This window comes from Sander vitreus, chromosome 9, assembly GCF_031162955.1.
Source record: "Sander vitreus isolate 19-12246 chromosome 9, sanVit1, whole genome shotgun sequence".
Lineage (NCBI taxonomy): Eukaryota > Metazoa > Chordata > Actinopteri > Perciformes > Percidae > Sander > Sander vitreus.
The window spans coordinates 31,279,174-31,303,080 of record NC_135863.1 but is presented as its reverse complement, the minus strand read 5'-3'; the positions used below and the strand labels follow the sequence as shown (position 1 = coordinate 31,303,080).

The window sequence follows — 23,907 nt, the reverse complement described above, 5'->3', positions numbered from 1 at the left end:
TAAAGTGTGTGTGTGTGTGTGGGGGGGGGGGGGTCCCACTCTTGGCACAGTAAAACCAAAAAAAGAAGACACTGAGGACAGAGAAGGGAGGGAAGCAGGAAACAGTCCACACTTCCTCAGACAGGATGCTGCGCTCCTCTAAGAGGCACCCTGGAATCTAATGCCTCAAAGGCTTTACCAAGTCTTTCACACAAACACATTTCTTTTCCTTTGACACATCACTGCATTGTGGAGAGGAGGAACACATGGAGCGAGAAATGTGAGTGGAAAGCTCAGCAAAAAACTGAGCATGTGTGAAGTACCAAGGCCATGAGGTCGGACAACATCAACATCATGCGCGGTAACACTGGGACGCAGATCAAAGTGTGAAGAACTGATGAGGTTTTTGAAAATGATTTGAACACATCACTTACACATGAAACACCAATGCACTTACATTCAACTTCCTTTCTACTCCGCTACATCTCAGAGGGAAATATTGTTCTTCTCACGCCGCATTAACTGTATATTTATCTGTACATTTATCTGTAGTTGTAGTTTACAGGATATATGGTAGAAAAAAAACTTTACATTAAAAAAATGTATGCACTTATAGTGCTTTATTTAACTACCCAACAGTATATAAAGTGGTTAAAATTCCACCAACCACACTATTAAAATGCAGCTTTCATGTTAATCCATCAGTAATTATAATGATCTAATGTCTATATTAATATTAGGCCATTATAGGTCAAATGTGGAAGGCAGACCTTTTACTTGTAACTATGTGAGTATTTTTTACGTTACTTTTACATACAAAGAATCTTAATTAGAGCTGAAATGATAAGTTGATAAAGTGATAAGTTGGATATCTGATTGACAGAAAATTAACCAGCAGCTATTTTTACAATAAAATAATTGTTTAAGTCATTTATTAAGCTTATTCCAGCTTCGTAGAATATTTGCTGCTTTTCTTTTTTGATATTAGATTTTTGGTTGGACAAAATAAACAGTTTCAATATGTCCACTTGGGCTGGGTCAGATATTGGCATTTCTTACTGTTTTTTGTTTGTTTTTTTACATTTTATTAACCGATAATTTGACAACGAAAATAATCGTTAGTTGTATAATCATTGGCTGCAGCCACAATATGAATACTATTACACTACTGCATTACTACATTTTACTTTGTATGTTCAAAGTCAAACTGATGCATGTTTTGAGAGACATTGACCAGACTGTATGGTCATGATGGCACATGGACAATAACTTTTTGTTAGATAAGTAGCCATGGAATTACATATTTCACTACCTTGCATATAACTAACTTATTACGATGAAATAATTACCTGGCATTTCCTGGCATCAATTTCACCCGGAACTATTGTGACCGTTTCCCGTCGGTTTCTATTCTGCGTCGGACAAAACAATGTCCACAAGCTTGAAAATGACTTTGGGCTCAGTTAGCTATGCTTTCAACTTTGCTGATGTTTTATGGTCTTTTCTGGCTTCTTTTTTCCTTCTGGCTTTCTGTGCTCACAAAATCTCATTACACCTGCCGAGAAAATATGAAACATGTCGTCTTTACATGTTATTTCAGGATCTTATTCGGTACGGAAAAACCAAACAAAACCTCAAAAGAGACGACTGGCTGCGTGCATTTGACGTCCCAAAAAGGTAACGGTCATTTAGGAAAACACGTGATAAACTGTAATATAATGGATTTATAAATGGTGTGTATAATTAACAAATTTGTAATATATTTAACTGAAATTCTAGGCGTTCATTTAAAACTTGACTGTGTCAATACTTATTTAGTTACACACACACACACACACACACACACACACACACACACACCAATCATAACTGGAGCTACTTTTCTCTCTGTTCAGGTGGTTCTGGCATTTCTATGCCATCTCTGTTAGCTGGAATGGTCTTCTTCTGGCCTTCTACCTGATCTCTATAGTTCAGCATCAGTCACACCCATTATTGCTGACTGGGGTGTTAGACTTTTTGACAGGTGTTCCCAGCACTGACAGTCAAGGTAGGCTCTTTTTAAAGCTTGTGTTATCCTGTTTGATTCACACTGGTACTGTAACGGGACAGCTAGTTTGAAATATCCAAAACAATTAGGGATGCACGATATTGGATTTTGGCCAATATTCGATATGCCAATATTTTCAAACTCATTTTGGCCGATTCCGATACCGATGTATATACACATTTCCGCCCTGATATACTGTATATATACACTTTAATTTTACTGAAAAGAAATCCAAGTATCTCTCCTGTACTACCTTTATGTTATTACACTCATGTGTTGCAGATAAGGCAATACACAAGACAAACAACATTTGATTCTACCATAAGTGTATCATTTTACAAAAGTAGACAGACATTCACCCCTGAAAAATAGGTACATTATTTCACTTGGAGGAGAATATAAATGATATGCCAGTGCCACATTTTATTTTTAAGTTCAGACTTCAAACAAATCATCTCCTACTTGAGCAGGTCTGCCAAATGCTTCCCTGACATAGTAGTTGACATTGTACTGAAACTTACAGTGGTCAGGTGCACAAAAAAAAGCAAAATACACAGTTGTTTTAAACAATTGTGTATTTTGCGATAAAAGCAACACATTTGGAAAATATGTAGGTTTCTGTGTTATGAAAATATATGGATATGGGGATGCTGCAAATGTAGCCCCTGAAGGGCTTTTCAAATCCAAGGCCCTTTGGAATACTATGTGCTGCAAGGTATCTGAAATGTTTGCGTGTTCCGAATGCAAGCCAAGGCTCAGTACCTTCTTTAAGACTTTGCACCACAGAAACAGCTAGCACAGCAACATCTGAATCAACAGTACAAATCAATATCTGATGGCCGTGAGGTGCAGCATGTAAAACATGGAGTAACATCCTACTATCAGCCTCCTCATGGCTGCCTGGAGACATACAGTATAACTGCATTACTATGTCTTGTAAGAAAATAGTACCTTTACTAATAATTGTAACAAACATATGCAACGTAACTCGTTATTTTACATGTTACATTACATAGAAGAAAGAAAGCATCCTTAAAAAAAAAAAAAAGAGGGAAGGAAGCATGTCTGTAGTAGGGTTGTCGAAATGAATCATTGCATCGATGCATTGCGATGCGGACCTGGACGATTCTGCATCGAGGCGGTGACAGACCATAATCGATTATTGCCTACTGATATTACTTGTTGATTTTCCGGTCGCTGCACATTCAGGAAGTGTCTTTTTTAACAGCAGATACTACAAAAGGGGTGTTCATATATCTGACTGCTTGAATGTGTTGAGGAAAACCACGTGTAGCAATATATAATAATATTGAGGAGGTGACGCATCGTGATCGAATCGTGAGACCAGTGAAGAGTTACACCCCTAGTCTGTAGTCTTATAACATCTGATCTAATCAGCTCAAACACGCCTTGGCAAGAGTCGGAAAAAAACTGCAACATTCAGGCATATTTAGTACCTGTTTGGCGGCCATTCTGGAATATGGTTGCCATGGCCCTAATGGGCAAAATTTCCAGTGCATCAATATCTATATCTTTTTACAACATATAAAATATAATCTGTGCCAAATATGTTGCTTTTATCGCAAATGCACACTTTTTATGCTTACCGTATTTTCCGGACTATAAATCGCACATTTTTTCATAGTTTGGCTGGTCCTGCGACTTATAGTCAGGTGCGACTTATATATCAAAATATATATAATTTCACATGTTTTTAAATGGTAATTCATACTGACTGACACGAACCAAGGAGTAAACATTACCGTCTACAGCCGTGAGAGGGCGCTCTAGGCTTGTGACAACTATATGCTGCTCTTGTACCCCTGATCAAATTAACTGAAACATTAACTTAAAGACAACTGAGAAAGACTGAACACAACACAAACAAAATGCCCCCAAAAAGAAAATCCTGTTCTGCAGATTACAAACTGCAGGTAGTTAAATATGCAGCCAAAAACGGTAATCGAGCAGCAGAAAGAAAGTTTGGAGTGAGTGAGAAACTTGTGAGGGACTGGCAAAAAGCAGAGGTTACTCTTACTGCAATGAAGAAAACGAAGAAAGCTAATCACGGGCTGAAAGCAAGAAGGCCAGAGCTGGAGGAACGAGTCCACAGATGGGTGCTTGAACAACGTGCTGCCGGGTTCTTGGTCTTGGATTTTGTGAAATAAATTTCTAAATAAATGCAACTTATAGTCCAGTGTGACTTAAATATGTTTTTTTCCTCTTCATGACGCATATTTTGACTGATGCGACTTATACTCCGGAGTGACCTATTGTCCGGATAATACGTTAACTGCCCAACTTCTGGTAATCATACTGTCTTTAGTCCCGCAGCTGTCTACTCTGCTGGTGCAGCTGCTGATCTGCGTCCACTCCCTCCGGAGGCTGATGGAGTGCCTGTTTGTCAGTGTCTTCTCTGATGGAGCCATACATTTGATGCAGTATGTGTTTGGCGTGTGCTATTATATCGTATTGGGGTTGACGGTGCTCTGTTCAGATCGTCTTGGAAAAGGTTGAACTGAAATCACTTCTCTCTACATCTGCTGTTCGCTGGTTCTCCTATGTGGTATTTATGTTTGTGATGTTCTTTTTAGGGACTGGAACCCTCCTCTCTCAGATGGACTGGTTTCACTTTGCTGGAATCGCACTTTTCATTGGAGCCTCACTTATGCAGCATCAATCCACTGTCCTGCTGGCCAGGCTTCGCACTGGAAAGTCAGGTATGCTGTTTCTGGGTGTTTTGGGTCTTTTACTACAAATTATGTACAGTTGTGCTCATACGTTTACATACCCATGCTAAAGTTGACAAAAAAGAGGAATAAAAAAACCATCTTTTGGAAATTTATCTTAATGCCTTAATTAAAAAAAAATAGGAAAAATCCAACCTTTAAGGACACCAGTTTTCTTTGTGAATGAATAATGTATCATAAATAAATAAATGTTCTTCCTTAAACTACAGGGGGCATAAGTCAGTACACCCCTATGTTAAATCCCCATAGAGGCAGGCAGATGTTTATTTTGAAAGGCCAGTTATTTCATGGATCCAGGATACTATGATCCTGATAAAGTTCCCTTGGCCTTTGGAATTAAAATAGCCCCCCCACCCACCCACACATCATCACATCCCCTTCACCATACCTAGAGATTGGCATGGTTTTATTTCAGTTAGCCTAATAGCTGGTTTGATTTGCATTGAGAGATGATCTTATGTAAAGTACCCCATGCCAATCTCTAGGTATGGTGAAGGGGATGTGATGATGTGTGGGGGGGGGGGGGCTATTTTAATTCCAAAGGCCAAGGGAACTTTATCAGGATCATAGTATCCTGGATCCATGAAATAACTGGCCTTTCAAAATAAACATCTGCTTGCCTCTATGGGGATTTAACATAGGGGTGTACTGACTTATGCCCCCTGTATTTTAAGGAAAAACATTTATTTATTTACGATACATTATTAATTCACAAAGAAAACTGGTGTCCTTAAAGGTCGGATTTTTCCTATTTTTTTTTAATTAAGGCATTAAGATCAATTTCCAAAAGATGTTTTTTTTATTCCTCTTTTTAGTCAACTTTAGCATGGGTATGTAAACTTATGAGCACAACTATATACTGAAATACTGCTGATTATTTACCAATTGACCATAATTATTAGATTCAGGGGACAGTGTACAGCTTCTTAGCTGTACCAGAGTTAGCTATAAGCTCATTTATGTCTGTAGTCCCAGTGAGCATCACCTTTCAAATTACACAGTCATGTAATCCATATAAATATTCATTAGTGCAGCTTTACCATAGCACATACATAACCAATTGAATAGTAATGTAATAATAATAATAAATAATAATATAATAATAATGAATTGTCTATCAGTTCCATGCAGACTGATGTGTTTTTTGTTTGTTGTCTTTTGTGTCTTTCAGGGAGAGTGGAAACGCTGGCTCACAGAGTGCCAGAGGGAGGCTGGTTCGAGCTGGTGTCATGCCCACATTACCTCGCAGAGCTACTGATCTACGTCTCACTGAGCTTGGTTTTCGGAGGCCTGTCTCTTACCTGGTGGCTTGTTGTTCTTTATGTGTTGTTCAACCAGGCCCTGGCAGCACAGCTTTGTCATGAACTTTATATTAGCAAATATGAGTCATATCCGAGGCATAGAAAAGCATTTATACCTTTTGTGTTGTGAGGTTGTTTTTTTTATACTTTATTGTAGTACTTTTCTTAGTGTCAAGTGCAAAAAACATTACATTCTTTATCGTACTACTTTTTCTTTTTTTTTGTCATATTAACATTCAATAGAAACACCAAGGGGGAACACATCACACAACAAGGAAGAGAAAAAGAAATAGAAATAATTTTAAAAAAAAACACAGAAAATAATGCTGCGTTCCAGACACAATATTTAGCCCGTAAGTTACGACTTCAAGTCACGACTCACGACTTGGTAGCGTTCCAGGCAAAGTCACGACAAACCCTTCTAGCTAGCGGCTACCTAACGTTAACGTGGAATTACTTTACGTTGCCTATTTATGTCTATTTATTTCTGTTTCTCACTGTTAATCACCGGCGTCTGGACAGCATCAACAGGGGTCACCATTGTTGTTTATGTGTGTGAGACGTCAAAAACTCTAACTGGGAGTACAACGATCTGGTACGAGTTCACGAGTAGTAAGTTACGGGTTTGACTGCCGTTCCAAGGCGCTTTCACGGGTAGAAGGTTGTAAAAAACACGACTTACGGGTTGCCTGGAACGCAGCATAAGACCGCAAGAAAACACACACACAAAAAAAGAGGGGGCAGCTCGTGTGTGTGTGTGTGTGCGCGCGCGCACATGTGCATGCACGTGCATATCCATCTACAGTATGCACTTGAGTGAGTTGTTATTGGTGTCTTCTGTTTTGCATTCCTTATTGGGAACTGTAAAGTCCCAGAAAAATGTCAGAGACGCCTGATGATATGAAGGTGTGGGAGTAAAACTCACCTCCCTCTGACAAGGTGTTCTCAACTAATGAAGCTGCTCAATAGCCAACGGGACAAAATGGACTGTAGTCAACAGCTCCCGAGTGTGAATGTGAGGCATGGCAGTGCTGCAGGAACATTGTTCCACAGCAAAAGTCTCTCCAGGTGAGAGGTGAGCTGTTGTGTCATCAATGTCACCAAAAATCACTTGTTCTTTTATGAAATAAAGGATAAAATGGGAAGTTTACTTAATGTGAGAATGTTGAGAAATGGTAATATTCAGATTTTCTGTAAAACAGAAGGCCAAAAAACAAATGCTATGAAAGTCCGCCATCTCATTAACAGGCCAATTGAATGCTTTGTTCCTGCAGGTAGAGATGTTAAGGGAGTAATATACATTAACTCTGACATTACTGAGAGTGCCATAGTTAAACATTTACAGGGAGCTGAGACTGAGTCTGCCCGTAGGTTTAAAAAAGAGGGCACAGCTGTGTTGCTTACCTTTAAGCAAGAAACCATACCACCACGAGTAGACATGGGGTATATGAGTTTCCCAGTGCGAGAGTACAGACATCCTCCATTGCGATGCTATGGCAGGCTTCACGTAGAGGGAATAGGAGATGTGGAAAGTGTGGGGGGGACCATGACTTTGCACAATGCCAGGTTGTGGAAACAAAGTGTTGCAATTGTGGTGGTAACCATATAACTTCTTTCAGGGGTGTGGGTATCATATAACAGCTGTGGAAGTGGAAAAGATTAGAGCTGGAGAGAACATGTCTTATGCAGATACATTAAGAAAATTGAAGGGCTCAGGGGAAGCTAACAGGTCAGTAGGGACCAGTGTCCCTGCACTGCCAGAAAAAAAGGGGAACAATGCAGATAAAGGAAAATCAGTCACTTCTTGCATTCATGGTAGATGTGATATGGGCAGCTAGAAATATAACCAAAAGGTCAGATGCTATTAAGATTGTGGTAGAGTGGCCGGATTAGCTCAGTGGGTAGAGCAGGCACACCCATACTTGGAGGTTTATGCCTTGATGCAGAGGTCCAGGGTTTGAATCTGACCTGTGACAATTTCCTGCATGTCTTCCCCCCCCCCCCCTTTCTCACCTAGCTGTCCTATCAAAAAAAGGTGGAAAAGCCCAAAAAATAATATTTAATAAAAAAAAAGATTGTGATTGCTGCGGAAAGGTTTCTTGAGGAGGTAGAACTAGGCCCAGAGGAGTTGCACGTGTTCATGAGACAGAAGGTGGAGGTGCAGGAGAGAGAAAGGAGGCCCACAGGTAGGAGTGAGGAAAGTGGTAAAGAGGCGGAAATGGATGTGAATGAACATGATGATGTTTTACATCTTGCAACGGAATGCAAGGAGCTTAATTGCAAATGGGCAGGAGTTTAAAAGATGTGTGGATGTAAATAGCAGATAATGCAGCTAAAATGGCACTGAAAAGAGACATTGATTTAAGGGTATGTGTGGGGATATCTGTATGCCGGTCTGTCATTAAGAAAAATGTTACAGCAGTGTGGCAAAGGAAGTGGGAAAAGGAAAAGAGGGGTTGTCATTTTTCAATTCAAAATAGGGTACAGGCAGAGCAGTGCTATATGGGCAAAGAAAGAAGACACTCCGTGATAATGACAAGGCTAAGACTCGGGCATTGTGGACTTGCATGGGATCTATCAAAGATGGGCAAGCATGAGGATGGACTTTGTGGAACCTGCAAACAGAAACAAACTGTACTTTTGGACTGTCTCCAATACAAAAATGAAAGAGAACAGTTGTTCACTGCACTATGTCACATGGGACTACAGAACATGACATTGAGATCCTTACTAAATCCCCCTGAATATCATTTTGAGATAGTGGAAACCGTCATGGATTATATCTCTGCAACAGGACTACTCCACTGAATTTGACAATACTTTCGAATGTTACTTAAACGGGCAAGCGGGCAAAGAACATCACCAAAGATCCCACACATCCTGCACCTCCTCTCCTCTGGCAGGCGCTACAGATCCCTGCACATAAAAACAACCAGACATAACAACAGCTTCTTCCCCACTGCCATCACTCTACTGAACTGAGGATAAGTGGGGTCATCAGCACTTTGGCCACTCACCCACTTCTCTACACATTACATACTTATCATTCCAATATGCGTCTTGCACACTAGTTTGCACTATTACTTTTTGCACTTTACATCCCACTCCATGTGTACTTGTCTTGATATTATGTCTTATTTGCATATTTGTATATTATGTTGATGTGTCTATATGTACAGTATATTGTTGTCTCTATTGTACAGTATGTGTCTATATTACTATTTATCTACTGAATGTTTACTACTACATGTCTATTTGTTGAATGTTTAGAGAGTTAACACCTACCGAAGTCAAATTCCTTGTTTATGTAAGTATACTTGGCCAATAGTATACTTATTGCAATAAAAACGGATTCTGAACGAACTGTCCTGTGAGAGGCAGCAGACTTCTAGTCTGTCGGAGAGCCAGAAGAAGAAGAAGACGCAAGATTCGGACTTCCGCGTGGCTGGGTCGTTGTGGTCGTGACGTGTATAACCGAGGATTTCCTCACATTTTATAACTAGCTAGGTAGCTAATATGAAGTTAGCCCGTTTAGTCACCGATGATATTAAGTGATTTACAAAGGGCAAATTCAAGCGCAAACTGTGGTCAGTGTTTTGGAAGCCATAATGCCTCTCATGGTCGGCGGAGGAGACCGACGGGCTGATAGAAATGTAATGTCCTTCTTCTTTCTGCTCTCCGCCGTGTTGTTTCTGTCGGTCGGAGTTGCTGCTGTTCCAGAGGAGAACCCGCCTGTCCAAGAGCAACCCCCACAAGAGGTAAAAGCGTTGAATTCATAATTAACAAATACACCTTTTCTTTTCGCCGGTGCTGCTGCCGCCACTGCTTGCTAGCGCCTCCGAGCTAGCCACCACATGCTAACTGAGCTATAGCTAGCTACCACATTGTGTTCCGGGTGTAACGTTAGCTCAACTGGGTAAAGTCTTTCATTTTAGATATGGCCAGCAAAGCAAATGTTTGAAGGAAAGTTAAGATAACATGATAGACGTAGGGATGTTGGCATGAGCGGGCTACGCTGACATAATGTCGCCACTAGTTTTGTTTACATTTTCAAAAATGTTCTTAAAGCATATTAAGTTAGCCGGGACAGACATGTCGATTTGACTTTTATTATAAACTGAGCGTAACGGGGTCAGCCCAATGGTCCCACATTTCTAGGACATTTTCAAAAGTAGGTCTTGTGTTCCTACATTTCCCTTCAATTTAAACCCTATCCTCCCAGGGTTAGGGTTAGGGGGATAAAATCTGATACAAATTTATGAAAAAGGAAATGTGGGAACATAGGGCCTAATTTTGTAAAAAAAATCTTAGAAATGTGGGAACTTAGGGCTGTGGGAACATAGGCACGCTCCCAGTGTAAAGTAGCTGACTGTCATTGTGTGTTACTCTGTTGCCTTTCTTTCCAGAAAGCCGCAAGTCCCCATCCAATAGGCCCAGCAGTTTCTGAAGATGTCTCCAAAGAAGGAAACACGGGTTTCATCCATGCCTTTGTGGCCTCTTTCTCTGTCATCATCGTCTCTGAGTTGGGAGACAAGACATTTTTCATTGCAGCCATCATGGCCATGCGTTACAACCGCCTCACTGTGCTGACAGGTGCCATGCTGGCCTTGGGAGTGATGACTTGTCTTTCTGGTTAGTAGAAGTGAATATTTAGTTTTTGCACCAAAGTCCCTTGAGATTAAAGTCCCTGTTTCGAGTGAGACCTCGTCAAAGGAGCACACTATTACAAGGTTACAAACATTATAAAATAGACTGTCAAAAACAGACAAGGGACAATTAAAAATGGAGCACGTTAAAAAACCGACGACGGACCACAGATACATTATATAAAATGCAGTTTAAGAATTGAACCTCCTCAGTTAGTTTTTTCTATCAGTTTTGAACTCTCCCAGGGAGACGAAATCACAACAGCTGTTGGTGAGTGATAGGAGATTACACAGAAATGAAGGGATATTACTTATATGGCTATTACTTATATGGCTTTGTAAATAAAAAATATACCAATGCTGCTGTCTCCTTGGGCTTAATGAAGGCCAGGAAACCAGATCATAAAGTACACAGCGATGTTTTAGGTAAAACGCAGTGAACTGTGATACACAGTTAAGGTATCGAAGTGTAGAGGAGGCTGCGTGCATGTAAATAATTTATTTTGTGATTTCAAAACCCAGCCTAGCCTTCAGTTTCTTCACTAGGTTCTCAGTATGCACTCTGAAAGAGAGCCTGTCGTCCACTCAAATACCCAAGTACTTGTAGGATGATTCTCTTTCAGTTGGTTCCTCTCCTAAGGAATGAATGCCAACATGAGATCTGGAAAAGATCATACATTTGGTTTTCTTAGCAGTAAGAACCAGCTTTAGACCAAATAGTGAGGCTCATCAACAGCCTGACTCGGAGAAGAGGTAGCTGAGTAGAATATTGTATCAGCATAAAAATGCGCTTTAGCTGCATTTCCTTCCCTTTTTTTTATTTTTATTTTTTTTATAAAAATGGAAAATAAGACAAGCTCTCCATGAAGCTTGACTTGTGACCATCTGTATATACACACTGGTTTCTATCTCCAAGGTAGTTCCTGAACTACTCTAAAGCCTTGTCACCCATACAGACATCGCTGAGGCTGCCGACCCGCAGCTCATGGGCGAAGGAATCAAACAAACAGGGCAGCACAGCGCTGATTTCTGTCCAAGTCATTGCTAATATTTGTTACCAACATAGCTGATGTAATGGTATTATGATCTAAAGCCTAACAGATTTTTTTCACTTAAAATATTCACATTATTTCAATTGAGATTCTAAAATCTTTGGCAAGGGTAACACATTTGAATATATGGGCGGTAGTTGCAGGGAGAACAAAGGCTGCTTTCCAGATTTTGGGGATGGAATTAGTCTGGAGGCCCAGGTTAAAAATATGAGCAATATGCTCAGCGATAAAATCAACTTCAAGCTTCAGAAGATGAGGATCCAGGTTGTCTGGGCCAGACGACTTTTTGGATCAATAGCAAGGCGTGAGTCTGTAACGTGTAGACGTGTTACAAAGCTGGAATTAGAGCTCTGTGCTTTTAAATATGTATGTAAATAATGAAGTAATTGTTGTATCCACCCCCCAGTGCTGTTTGGCTATGCCACCACCGTCATCCCTAGAATCTACACTTACTATGTGTCCACCGCTCTGTTTGCCATCTTTGGTATACGCATGCTGCGAGAGGGGCTGAGAATGAGTGCCGATGAAGGCCAGGAGGAGCTGGAGGAGGTGCAGGCAGAGATCAAGAAGAAGGATGAAGAGGTGAGCCAAGTTCTTACTTGGAAGACCTAGAAAGACACTCTTACCCCCCGGCAGATCAAGTAGTACAACTCCAGGGTGACTGTAAGTAAGCATACATAATGTATAGTGTTTGTGACTTACTCCCAGCCTCCCAAATGGTTTCACATGACTCCACTACCAGGAATGCTCTGTCATGGTGTTAAAGATAGTGTCGTACTCGCGCATGCAAGGAGGAAGAACTGAAGAGATGCGGTTCATGTGTCAGTGTGAAGATTTAAATGTGAAATTGATTGAATCCAAAGTTAATGCAATGAGTGTTGAAGCCATGTTTATTACCTCACTGTATGAGAGTATGGGGCTGTTTACTGTTAAAACCACAGCTCTTATAGGTGGGGGGGGGGATCAAATGGCGATTTTCCTGCCAGATATTTAGATTACGATTCGATTTGTGATTATTATTTTTAGGTTTAGCTAAAGTTCAATATTCACTGTGTAACAGATAAAACTCTTTATTCTTATGCGAGGACGAGAACATAGATATGAATTGCCAGCAACAAGTGTTGTTCTTTTAAAAAGCATGGAACAATGAATCTGTGATATGTAACATTATTCCAGCATTTATCGTATGAAATAACAATAGATATAATAATAATAATAATAATAATAATAATAATGATGATAATGATAATGATAATTAATAAATAAATAAAAAAGCGGAATAAAAAATGTTGAACCAAATGTTCCACCAAACATTCAGATAAATATTGCACATTAATCGCGGTCTTCATGATTCGCCAATCTCATTCTTTCAAATCGCGATTTGATTTGAAAACGATTAATTGTTCAGCTAGGTGAAAGTTTCCCGAAGAGATCTGCCTTGCATCTCGTCACATGACCAACTCATCTGCTTCTCCTTATCTTGGGAATCCTACCAGTCGTAAACGGCAACCTCTCTGAACCTTGTACTTAATCTGAAATTGCTGTTGAAAGCCGTACTTTCCCAGCGGTAGATGGAACCAAAGGATTCCCAGATGATTAATCAAACCGTTTAGTCAAGTCTGAAAATAGTGTCCTCTAAAGTAGGTGACTCCTGACATGTGATGTGTGGCAGGTACTGTTTGTAAGAGAGTGAAAATACTCCCGTATTTCAATACGTAAATTTACAAAAAGCCCATTGTCCTCTGTTGTCTGTGCAGCTCCAGCGGTCCAAGCTGGTTAATGGGGCTCCAGATGTGGAGGCTGGATCAGGGGCCGCCATGCCTCAGGGAAAGTGGCACAGCTTCATCTCCCCCATCTTCCTGCAGGCCCTCACCCTCACCTTCCTGGCAGAGTGGGGGGACCGCTCGCAGCTGACCACCATTATTCTAGCTGCGCGGGAGGTTTGTTACATTACCTCTAAGGCACAAGCCTGTGTGTTTTTAGTACCTTTTTGTATAGTATTTTACAGTATCGTAGCGCTGACTTTTCACCTTGGGGGTGGCCCCAGTGCAAAACAAATCCTCCGTTTATCTTATTCAGCCATACCACAAACAGCAAAAGCCCTCCCTGCTGTGATAATACGCTGTTATTTAAACATTTATGAAAGGCAATGCATTATTTTCTTAAGCATCGACATAAAAGGCCACTTCTTTTTAAATTCCCAGAATCCATTTGGAGTTGCAGTGGGTGGTACAATTGGACACTGTTTGTGTACAGGACTGGCTGTGATAGGAGGGAGAATGATCGCCCAGAAAATATCTGTCAGGACAGGTGAGTTTGTTTCTTTTTTTCTTTTTTCAAAAGCAGTTTTTCATGTTTACAGTCCATCCTTAAAATGTACCATGATATAATTATATACGCTAAAGAAGTTACTTTAAAACACAGTGAATCTCATTCTTGAAAAATGTGTAGACGCAGACGAGATCTTGACTTGGGCGTACACGCAGATTAAGAACTTTTAGAGGGTGGATTCATATTGAATTATATACAAAATGTTAAACATCTTTATAGTTTTTATATGAATTATGAACAGAGTTGGTCTTATGTTTTTAAAGTTTGTTCTAGTGCTAATTTAACACTAATGAGCTGAATAATAGTTTTTGTGATCATTGGGAGCCGAAATCATAATCACGATTTACATTTTGATTAATTGCATAGCCCTACCTCATGTCTAAGGTACGTTGACGCAGATTAGCAGGGACCCTGGACGTCTTTCTTTTGGTGTTTTTCAGTCCCTAGAAAGGTCTCTTTACTTTCCTCATTTTCTTATAACTGTAGGGGTGCATGATATATCGACTCAGTATCGTTATCGCGATATCACGTTGCGCAATATTATATATCGAAAGTGTCGCAATAAGTATGCAATATTTAGTTTATTTTGTGTAGCGCTGCGTCCCGTCCGTTGGCTGTGTGGCTTAATTGTGTTTGATTTAGAGCTTGAAACGCTACAATGATCATGTTTGATCGGCCAGTTACCGTGGTTACCGTGCCACTTGCACACGTTAGTGCACGTCAGCGCACGGGGCCACTACGTGACAAACCCTATGGAGCGTACCACGTGTGTTCATATTTCGACAGAGTGACAGTGAAGTGAAGAAATAGAGACAACAAAACAGAAGGAATCAGAGAAGTGAAAGAGAAGTTGTGTCCTGTGGGGGGGGCGGGGGGGTAGACACTGTCATGAACATGAACTCTAACCCTAACTTGTCATGACAAAAACCGAAAGACACTGTCTGACATGTCATAAACGTTTGACTTGTTTATGACACTCCAGGACAGTGTCATGTCACTCTTATGTAGATACCTTCAAGTACAGTGTAACTGTTTTTCTGTTTTATGATTCCACATTAATGACATAACGCCGCCACACCCCGGGGCAAATTCTCATCCATCCCTTAATGTTTGCATAACTTGTCCTGGTCGGTGTTGGGGTAGCAACAGGGCGACCAGAGCAGCTCAGACTGAGAGCACCTAGACCAGCTGGGACATTCCTCCGGGCCGTTTGGTCTATGAGCGCATAAAGCATGTCTTGATCTTTTTTGAAAAGCCCATTTTAAGCAAGATCAGCTGTAATGCAAAGAAAGACGCAACAAATCAGTGGTCTGCACACATTTTGTGGATCAGATTCTTTGTCTTATTTTTCTCCTTTTCTTAATTCCTCAAATTTGTTCCTAAAAAAATAAAAAAATAAATAAAATAAAACACACACTAGTGAATGACCCAACACGTGTTTAATTTCCCCTTGAACTGTAGAACAAAGTACATGCAGTATACATTGGTTGTTTGTCCTATAATCTACTCTATAACTACATTTTCTCTTCTTGTTTTGCTTCCATAGTTACAATCATCGGAGGGATTGTTTTTCTGGCGTTCGCCCTGTCTGCCCTGTTCATCAAGCCAGACGCTGGATTGTAATTGGACAAGACTTTCAGGTTTTCTCTGTACATACATGTAAAATGTGGAGTTGCTGTAGACAGACTGTAGTTTTGACTCTGTGTGTGTCCCGACAGACGATGTGACACGGGCTTAACAGAAAGCCAAAGTCCCGCCCTCTTCTCCTAGCGAGCCTCTGTTCCCCCTGCAGTCCGTAACTCAACGGGTTTTCTCTTAAAGCCTCCGAACAGCCACACAGGTCTTTTTCAGTTCTTCTGGCTTGATTAGACTCTTCTCAGGTTGAAGGTGGGCCGGAGCTTTGATGGGAGCTTATTAGGTCACAAATTCTTTCAGCCAACAAGGATGATAAAGGTGTCAACAACAATAAGGCTACGTTCAGACTGCAGGCCGTAATGCTCAATTCCGATTTATTGCCAGATCCGATTTTTGTGGCCTGCATCAGACTCAACTGGGCATGATCTGACTGACTGAGCTCGCGTTTAAAAAAAGAATCTGACCTGTAACGGATTTGGACCACATATGAAAGTGGCCCAAATCAGAACTAGAAAAGATCGGCTGCCTTGTGCCCAGTTGTTGAATGGTAACTAGTCAATGTTTTCTCTCAAGTACAGAAGTTGGATTCGCATTGAACTCAAAGCCCTGGGAACTTCTCATAGTCTCGATGACGTAAAAACCTCAATGAGAAGACACCGTTGAGTTAGAGAGGCCGGCTAGGAGAGAGGGGCAGGACTGTAGCTCTCTATCAGGGCTGCGTAGTCCTCACAAGGTGTGTGAGAGACTGAAGACGGGATCGTTACTGACCGCGGCCCTCCGAGCCACCTGTCAAAGGTTCTGTGGCTCGTAAACGGACCCTGACCTGCAGTACCTCCCTCACACCCAGCTGTCACTTAGACACTGAGTCCCTTTAAAAAAAATCTTTGCCTTTTTGTTTTTTCTTTCTTGTTTTTAAATGTTGGTGTTACTTGGTTGGGTAACACTTAACTTGAAGTTATCTACATAAGAGTGACATGACACAGTCATGACACATGCACCCTAACCCTAAACTGTCATGAAAAAAAACCGATTGACACTAAAAGAAGTATGTCATAAATGTTTATGACTTGTTCATAAACGTTTATGACCCGTTCATGACAGTGTCATGTCACTCTTATGTAGATACCTTCAAGTAAAGTGTAACCCTTGGTTGTTTATGCCATCTTCCTCTCTGGGTGACATTTTCTGCCACACTATATTTAAATCACATAATAAGCAATTTCCCAGTGTGAGGAAGAACACTTAAAAAAAAGTTTTTTGAGATTTGATTTTAAGCAGACGGCATCGATGTAGTTCCTTCAGTTAATCCTCTGTTTCACATAGGAGCAGTTTTTTGAAGAGACGGAGACGTAAACCACTAGAATACCTCTGCGTCCAGGTGGAGCCACACCTATGTCGGAGTATCTGTATAGGTACAGTGTCCCAGAGAACTACATAAACAGCTTAAAACAGTTTACGTGCACCTCCTTTTAAAATCACATATTGGAGATGTTGATTGATCCGGGTGCTTCATATTTACTGATTGTAGTTTCAGGTGCCGATAGTGAACAAAACATGGATCAAGTCGAAGAAAGGCCAGTAATCGCCTCTACAGATTCTCCCACACACGTTAACGCTTCCTCAGTGATTAAAGCCATTACGGTACGGACCAGTATGGACCTCGCTGCCTCCTATCGTTTCGCAAAATCATCATCGGGTACAAAATAAATCGGTCACAACCACACTACTGTCATTTATCCTACTACAACTCTCCAGTACAAGTCACTACCTTTGCCATAAGCAGCTGTGTTGCAGCTACAGCGACACCTGGACACGGCAATGGAATTCAAGCCTACGTTTCACCTTTTTATTTAGTGGTATCTATTTATTTAGCGTCATTTTGTTTCCTTTTTAAGCTAAAAGGGCGCCATAGGTCACCATAGGCAGAGGACTGGAATGGAAATATATTTTTTAACGTGAACAGACTGAAGCTGCATTGTCAATATTTGACAGGCTGTGCCGAGCTGTGAAATACTTGTGTTTGTCATACAGGTCGGTTGAAATGCCTATAAATCTGAAACACTCAATAAAAATGTTTTATGTGTTGTCTGATTTCTGGACCAAATGATTTGTGGTTTACTGAGCGGAGTGGACCCATCTAGGAGAACAAGTAAATCAAGGTAACGGCAGAGATTTCAATACAATTTTATTTTTGAAACTGAAGGGGAGCAAACGATTGATACGTTTGCCTTCAAAAAGGTCATGTTTTAATTTATGACTGGTTTGGCTCAAGAAATAAATGCAAGGCAGCAGGCTTTTAGCATTAATTCGTGAATTCAAATGCAATGAGGGTTGGTATATTGAGAAGGGCCCATTTCACATTATTTAAGAATGTAATGTGTGATCTAAATGTATTGACATCGAAGCCCTTCAAACCAGAGTAAAAATGGTGTTTAACCTAAAACTGACCAGCAGGTGGCAGTAGTGGACGTAAAGAATGCTAAATGAGCCCTACATCCTTGTGTCTCAGCATCAGAATATAAAGTGAACAGCCAAACATTTCAGGGGGAGATCTACAGCGTAGTATAATGTGGTATGGATACTGAAAGACACTTATTGTTTTAGGAAAGATTAACAATTTGGTACCACTTTCTTATAAGGCTATCTTTTAAAAAGGTGGACGTTGAAACTTATAAAGGGTGCTTTCTTGGAAAGTGGTACAAACGACATATGTAACAATACCCAGCCGTACTATTAATTTTGCTAGTCAGGTCACACCTGAACGGCTGACGTCAGAGCAGCTGCTCTGACATCACTGATTCAGGTGTGGCCATTGAGCGTACTGCAGCAGTGAATTTCACGAGCCAAACGACACGGCACAAATATGAACTGAAAACAGAGAGAATACTGATAGACATTGAGAGATTCTAGTGTGTACATCAGAACTACACAACATTTAACACAATGTCCTTTTCATTCAGGGCTCCCCTCTCTTTGGATAACAAAACATTTTCCCTCGTGTTTTTTTTTTTGTTTTGTGACTTGGCATTGACTAATAACTTTAAAAAAAAAGCTTGTGTCAATTTCAGTTATTCCCAGCGTGAAGCAAAACTTGACCGGCTGGTAAAGACTCCAAACAACCTTTTAAATTAGATACAAAGTCTTTGCGTAACCATCAACTCAAGAGTTTTTGTGTGTATGTCACAGTTCGTTTAGATCCTTCACGTCCCTCGACGTTTGCACATTTGAAAGCAGTGCCGTTACCGTTTGATATTGTGTATCTATGCAAGCTCAATGAGGTCAATTCCGGTAATAGAAAAATAATGTAGTTCTCTTATTTACTGCATGTCCTATCACACATTGTGCAAAGTCTCTCACAGCCACACGTCTCATGCAAAAATACTTGTCAGTGACATTTAATTACATTCTTGTAGGTATATTGCACCACTTGTTTACACTCCCGAGTGCTGTTTGCAGTAGCACAGGACAAAGAACAGTTGTACAGTTGTACTTCAATTTAAATTGATGCGTTGCAGCACCACAACTGATTTGAAAGAAGAGAGGAGCGCTGTGTAACATACCAGACTTTGAGGTCTACCGTCTACATATACTCTAACTAGATGCAGGCATAATAGAAGCACATAAACAACACAGTGGAGAAAGCAGGTATTAGGGACTGTATGAAAATTATGAGTAGGGTCAGAAAAGGAGGAGGGTTATGTCTTATTTCTCTGTTGCTGAAGGAAAGGGAATTGTTTTACATGGCCCGGATTTCTTTATCATTTTCTTGCAGGATTTACTGTGTTAAAAAATGAATAATTACATCAAAAATAGTAAAGTGAAAACATGCCTTGTGACAGTGCCATGGATTGTAAAGTTGTTTTCTGCCATAAAGAGGACAACAAAGTAGTTGTTTGAGTAGTAGTAGTTGAGTAACAGTGGATCTGAATTATTATCCTTAGTTGGGATTGAACATTATATCTGAAGAGCGCAATCTTTTTGTTACTAGCCTACAGTTGCCTTCACTTTGTTCCGCGTTACAAGATTTTATTTACGATCAAGTTAAATGTGTCCTATAGATATGATATGATATGCATTTAGCACAACCCAACCTGTGCTAGCACAAGAGGGGGTATTGCGCCACTAATGGGTGAAGCTAAAAGACCTTACATAAATATGAGGCAAGCCAAATGTACTCTGAAATGAGTGATTAGTACTTTAGATACACAATGGGAGCAATAATCTAATAAAATGACAATCCCACTTACTCAACATTTGAAACTTTGGAGTTAAACTGAAGCATCATAATGCCATGGCAGTAATGCGGGTTAAAATGTATTTATGTTCAAGCACACAAACTAAGCTCCAAACATTAGGAGATGCATGCTGTAAGCGCACACGATATCACCAGACAACTTGGACCAAAGATCAAAGACCGACTACAGTACACGGAGGGTGGTGGGGGGGGCTGCATCTGTGGCGAGATTGTAATCTCTCTTTATGTCATCATGAGTTTGACAACAGTGCCTCACATTCAGCAGACAGGATGCTGGTCCCCATTTTCAAATGGTACATAGATTAGGTAGGTGTGTTTAGAATAGATTCTGCTCGGATTGCTAAACAGCGAAGCACCTTGTTACCCTTTTTGCAGATAATGAAAAAAATAAAAATAAAAGGACAATATTAGACTTAGATTTCAGGCAGACACATACACGACTCCTGTATGTCAGTGTTGACAGCTTGTTTCAGCTGCCGCCATGTGACCCAAAAACAGAAATCTCTGCAGGTTTAAGTGAGGGAGTGAGTGAACATTGCAATAAGTTGAACTGGCTGTAGTTGAATCAAAGAACGGAAGCAAAGTTCTCAAGAGACAAACTTCATCCCAACCACTTAACACTGGTTAGTAGCTACAAGACTGAGGTTTCAGATATAAGGAGCCTAAATGAGGTCTCTGTGGGGGGAGACTGGCTTCTCTCTTCCTGATAGTTGGAAGGGGGGGCAAGAGCCAAGAGCTAGTTAAGCTGGTTTGGGACTCTTGCAGCTCACACAAGAGTGACTGGAAGTCTCCCAGAAATAACTAGAGGAGGATGTTTGGGGAGAGTACGCCTGGGCTGCAGTCCTTCCCCTGCTGACCCAGATAAGTGGCTAAAGACTGGATGGATGGTCACACTGCCAATGAGGACATTCATTTGCCCCACGCTGACACAAATCATGCTCAAGCTTAGTCTGAGAACATTAGCCCCCGTTGACATGTCTGATTTTACTAAATGTCTTTATATATGTTAAGGGATAAATATATCTATATATTGAATAAAGCCTCTTCAGGAACCATACAGACATTATGGATAGCTCTGAAATGGAGACATCTCATCTTAAGAAATACGAATATGAAAGATTATCTTGGCAAATTATAATGTTGCATACATTTAGCTTCACCTTGGCAGTCTTTAGTTCATTCACAATATTTGACTCGAGTTGACTCAAGTCTTTAGTGTGCAGACTTTACGCACATCTTAAAAAGCTTAAAAATACTTTAAAACATGTCTTCATCATTTTGACAGTTTTATGAAATTCTGTGGAAATATGGGTCAAGGATTAAACAAACTGTGACACAACAAGCAGCATCGGCAATGTCTGCTATGCAGACACACAAGCCCATCCTCTAGGAGAAAGGAAGTCTGTGAAAATATCAGCCTCTGAGCATTTTAAGAGCTTTTCTTCATAGCGTACTAGAAAAAAAAAAGAAAAGTATATTCAACGCCGCGAATAACAGACTAGGCATTTCATTTCATGCATCATATAAAATATTAGTTCCTTCTTTTTCATTATATTTACATAATATATTACACATGATGTTCTGTACAGTAAAAGTTCAATCCAGACCACATTCTTAAAAATATTTTCTGACCCATAATTATTTTTACATGAAAAACAACAGATAGGAGAAAACATCCAAAACAAACAAGCCTCTGGCTGTTCTGCAGGATGTCCTCGGAGCTTGACAGAAGCTTTGCTGCATTGATCAATTAACCAGAGAGATCTGCATAAAATAATCCTGTGAGGGGGGCTGGAGCGCACGCACGCACACACACACACACACACACACACACACACACACACACACACACACACACAAAGAGCGGGCCAGAGGTGTGAGGGGGAGTCCATTACAGGGCTTGTGGCTCCCTGTTGTCTCGGAGAAAAGGCCTTTGTCCCAGAGCCAGAGCCACAGCGAGCTCAGTCCTGTTCTCTGCAGCACTCTGTGCTCTGGAGTTAAGTGCAAACAGCAAAAGATCCTTGTGAGGGGAGGGAAGCCACAGCCAGCCCATCCAATCACTTTTCAATCTCTGAGGCATGGTCTCAGTGCTGCACTTATAGCAGGACTCGTCTTTAGACCGCCGTCACAAAGCCACCCACACTTGGGTCCGGCTCACTCCACTACGGATTTAGCTTTAGCCGGCTACTGTGGCTGCGTGGCAGAGCGATCAGACAAACTGTCCGCCCTGTGAGGGGCCAGTTGCTGTTGCTGTTGAAGTTGCTGTTTCTGCTGTTGTTGTTGATGTTGGTGATGATGATGCTGTTGTTGTAACTGTTGTTGCTGTTGTAACTGTTGCTGCTGCTGTTGGGTTGTGGCAGCAAAGGTACCCTGCTGCTGCAAAGGGAACGCTGCCTGCAGGATCAACTGGGTGGACTGGTTTCCGTGAAGTAGCCGGGAAGCCTTGAGTGTGAAAAAAAATGATTAGCTAGATCTTAGGATGGAAATTAACTTGTTGAGCCATGAAGAATACATCAAGATTCAAATTAAAAACTGCACAAGGCAACTTTGGGGTTTCGAGATTTGAAATGACGGCCTTTTTGATTCACTTTCTGGAGGGTTTTGCAATGACAACCACCTTTTCACAGCCACTGAGCGGCAGAACTCACTCACTGTGGCTGCTAAGAATGAAGAGAACTGTGGTGCTGAGAGGCAAACTAACACATATCTTGATAAAGTGAGGCCATTTGAATTGATACCAATCCATCCATCCATTAGAGCTAGACCAATGAATCATCCGGGCCGATTTATCAGCTGGTATGAGCTCATTGCAGATATATCAGTATAACACACAGACCTACGCCCAGCCACTGGACACTTACACTCGGACTGTCACTGCCTCTCTGGCTGCTGGCTCTCACTTATCCAACGCTGCCAACTACACATTCACTTAAATACTCCACCATATACAATCTCACACACCCAGCCACTTATACTACAGCTCTTACTGTTCATACTAACCTATAGGGTAGTTATATTTATACCCGTCTATATTGCACATACTGGATCTATAGTTTATACCCCTACTTATATCATACCATAGCTTTTATTCTGTATATGTTTACTATTAGCACACCTTGTACTAATGGTATGTGTCCACATAAGCGTTTTTTTGATGGCAGGGATCGCCCCGCTTCCCAGCATTGGATGCTTGGTGGGCTCGCCACTAGCAGTTATCAGTTTCTCTTCAACGACCACTGACGCCCTCCTACAACCCTGATGGCTGCACCTGATTGGACGAACGCTTCACGTGGGGCTGTCTGCTCCCGGATTTCAAAACAGACCAACATTGCAACATTGAATATAGTTCAGCGAAATGTGTTACTGAAAACATTTTATGCGAGAAATAAGCCCTGCAGTTGCTGAATCTGTCGTCATTTTTGATAGACAAACCGTCAGTTTAAAAGATTTCCGTGACTTTTCGAGAGACGGTGGGTCGACCTGGATGCCCCTGATTTGCATAAAAAAGCCTGGACTTTATAACTTTAAGCAAATAAGGAGCGACTCAACGCGCCACTTCCCAAAAGTCGCCACGACACTAACAGAATGCATTGCCCAATGAATGGGAAGCGTGGAAATGACGCTTACCAGTATACACGTACCATTACAGTACACTTTCTGCACTATTTTTATACTTACCTGCACTGCTTACTATGTTCAACTGTATATATCTTACCTTATCCATACCAAAAGTGAATGCACAGTGCGGATGCTGATTGGTGTTAGAGTCGTGATTGCCATTCAGTGGGGAGTGGCAGTGGTGTCTTCCATGTACAGTGACATCACATGCATATCCCTCCATTTGACCAAATTAAATTTGGATATGATTGTGTGTAGTTTCTATGAGCACATGGATAAATAAATTGAAACTT

At 40.9% G+C, this 23,907-nt stretch overlaps 3 protein-coding genes across 6 annotated transcripts in view; 2 read left to right on the top strand and 1 right to left on the bottom strand.

The window, feature by feature from the left end:
* The first annotated feature begins 1,400 nt into the window (after positions 1-1,400).
* Positions 1,401-7,227, top strand: srd5a3 (steroid 5 alpha-reductase 3). 2 transcript variants are annotated; one of them, XM_078259708.1, is made up of 5 exons: positions 1,401-1,656; positions 1,875-2,026; positions 4,353-4,467; positions 4,621-4,746; positions 5,948-7,227. In XM_078259708.1, exons 1-5 carry the CDS (start codon positions 1,409-1,411, stop codon positions 6,138-6,140), a joined length of 834 nt encoding a protein of 277 aa, XP_078115834.1. In that variant the 5' UTR covers positions 1,401-1,408; the 3' UTR covers positions 6,141-7,227. The 2 variants fall into 2 exon arrangements, with proteins under 2 accessions (XP_078115834.1, XP_078115833.1); XM_078259707.1 differs by having other exon boundaries at positions 4,353-4,538.
* A 2,265-nt stretch (positions 7,228-9,492) lies between these two features.
* On the top strand, positions 9,493-15,786 carry tmem165 (transmembrane protein 165). Its single transcript, XM_078259709.1, has 6 exons — positions 9,493-9,835; positions 10,484-10,709; positions 12,182-12,357; positions 13,533-13,715; positions 13,980-14,085; positions 15,653-15,786. The coding sequence occupies exons 1-6, from the start codon at positions 9,686-9,688 to the stop codon at positions 15,727-15,729; spliced, it is 918 nt and encodes a 305-aa protein (XP_078115835.1). The 5' UTR covers positions 9,493-9,685; the 3' UTR covers positions 15,730-15,786.
* A 6,075-nt stretch (positions 15,787-21,861) lies between these two features.
* clocka (clock circadian regulator a) overlaps positions 21,862-23,907 on the bottom strand; it is a 30,222-nt gene continuing 28,176 nt past the window's right edge. For all 3 annotated transcript variants that reach the window (XM_078259706.1, XM_078259705.1, XM_078259704.1), the window contains exon 23: positions 21,862-22,438. In XM_078259706.1, the coding sequence (XP_078115832.1) occupies positions 22,181-22,438 (258 nt within the window). In that variant the 3' untranslated portion in view covers positions 21,862-22,180. The remainder of the gene's footprint in view (positions 22,439-23,907) is intronic.

What these genes read in the sequence shown, in the direction of transcription:
- tmem165 (XM_078259709.1), top strand. Translation starts at nt 9,686, where the DNA reads ATGCCTCTCATGGTCGGCGGAGGAGACCGACGGGCTGATAGAAATGTA. An exon ending in AAGAGCAACCCCCACAAGAG is followed by an intron (nt 9,836 to 10,483) that starts GTAAAAGCGTTG and finishes CTTTCTTTCCAG; the next exon opens with AAAGCCGCAAGTCCCCATCC. An exon ending in TCAAGAAGAAGGATGAAGAG is followed by an intron (nt 12,358 to 13,532) that starts GTGAGCCAAGTT and finishes TTGTCTGTGCAG; the next exon opens with CTCCAGCGGTCCAAGCTGGT.
- srd5a3 (XM_078259707.1), top strand. Translation starts at nt 1,409, where the DNA reads ATGTCCACAAGCTTGAAAATGACTTTGGGCTCAGTTAGCTATGCTTTC. An exon ending in GCATTTGACGTCCCAAAAAG is followed by an intron (nt 1,657 to 1,874) that starts GTAACGGTCATT and finishes CTCTCTGTTCAG; the next exon opens with GTGGTTCTGGCATTTCTATG. An exon ending in TTCAGATCGTCTTGGAAAAG is followed by an intron (nt 4,539 to 4,620) that starts GTTGAACTGAAA and finishes TGTTCTTTTTAG; the next exon opens with GGACTGGAACCCTCCTCTCT.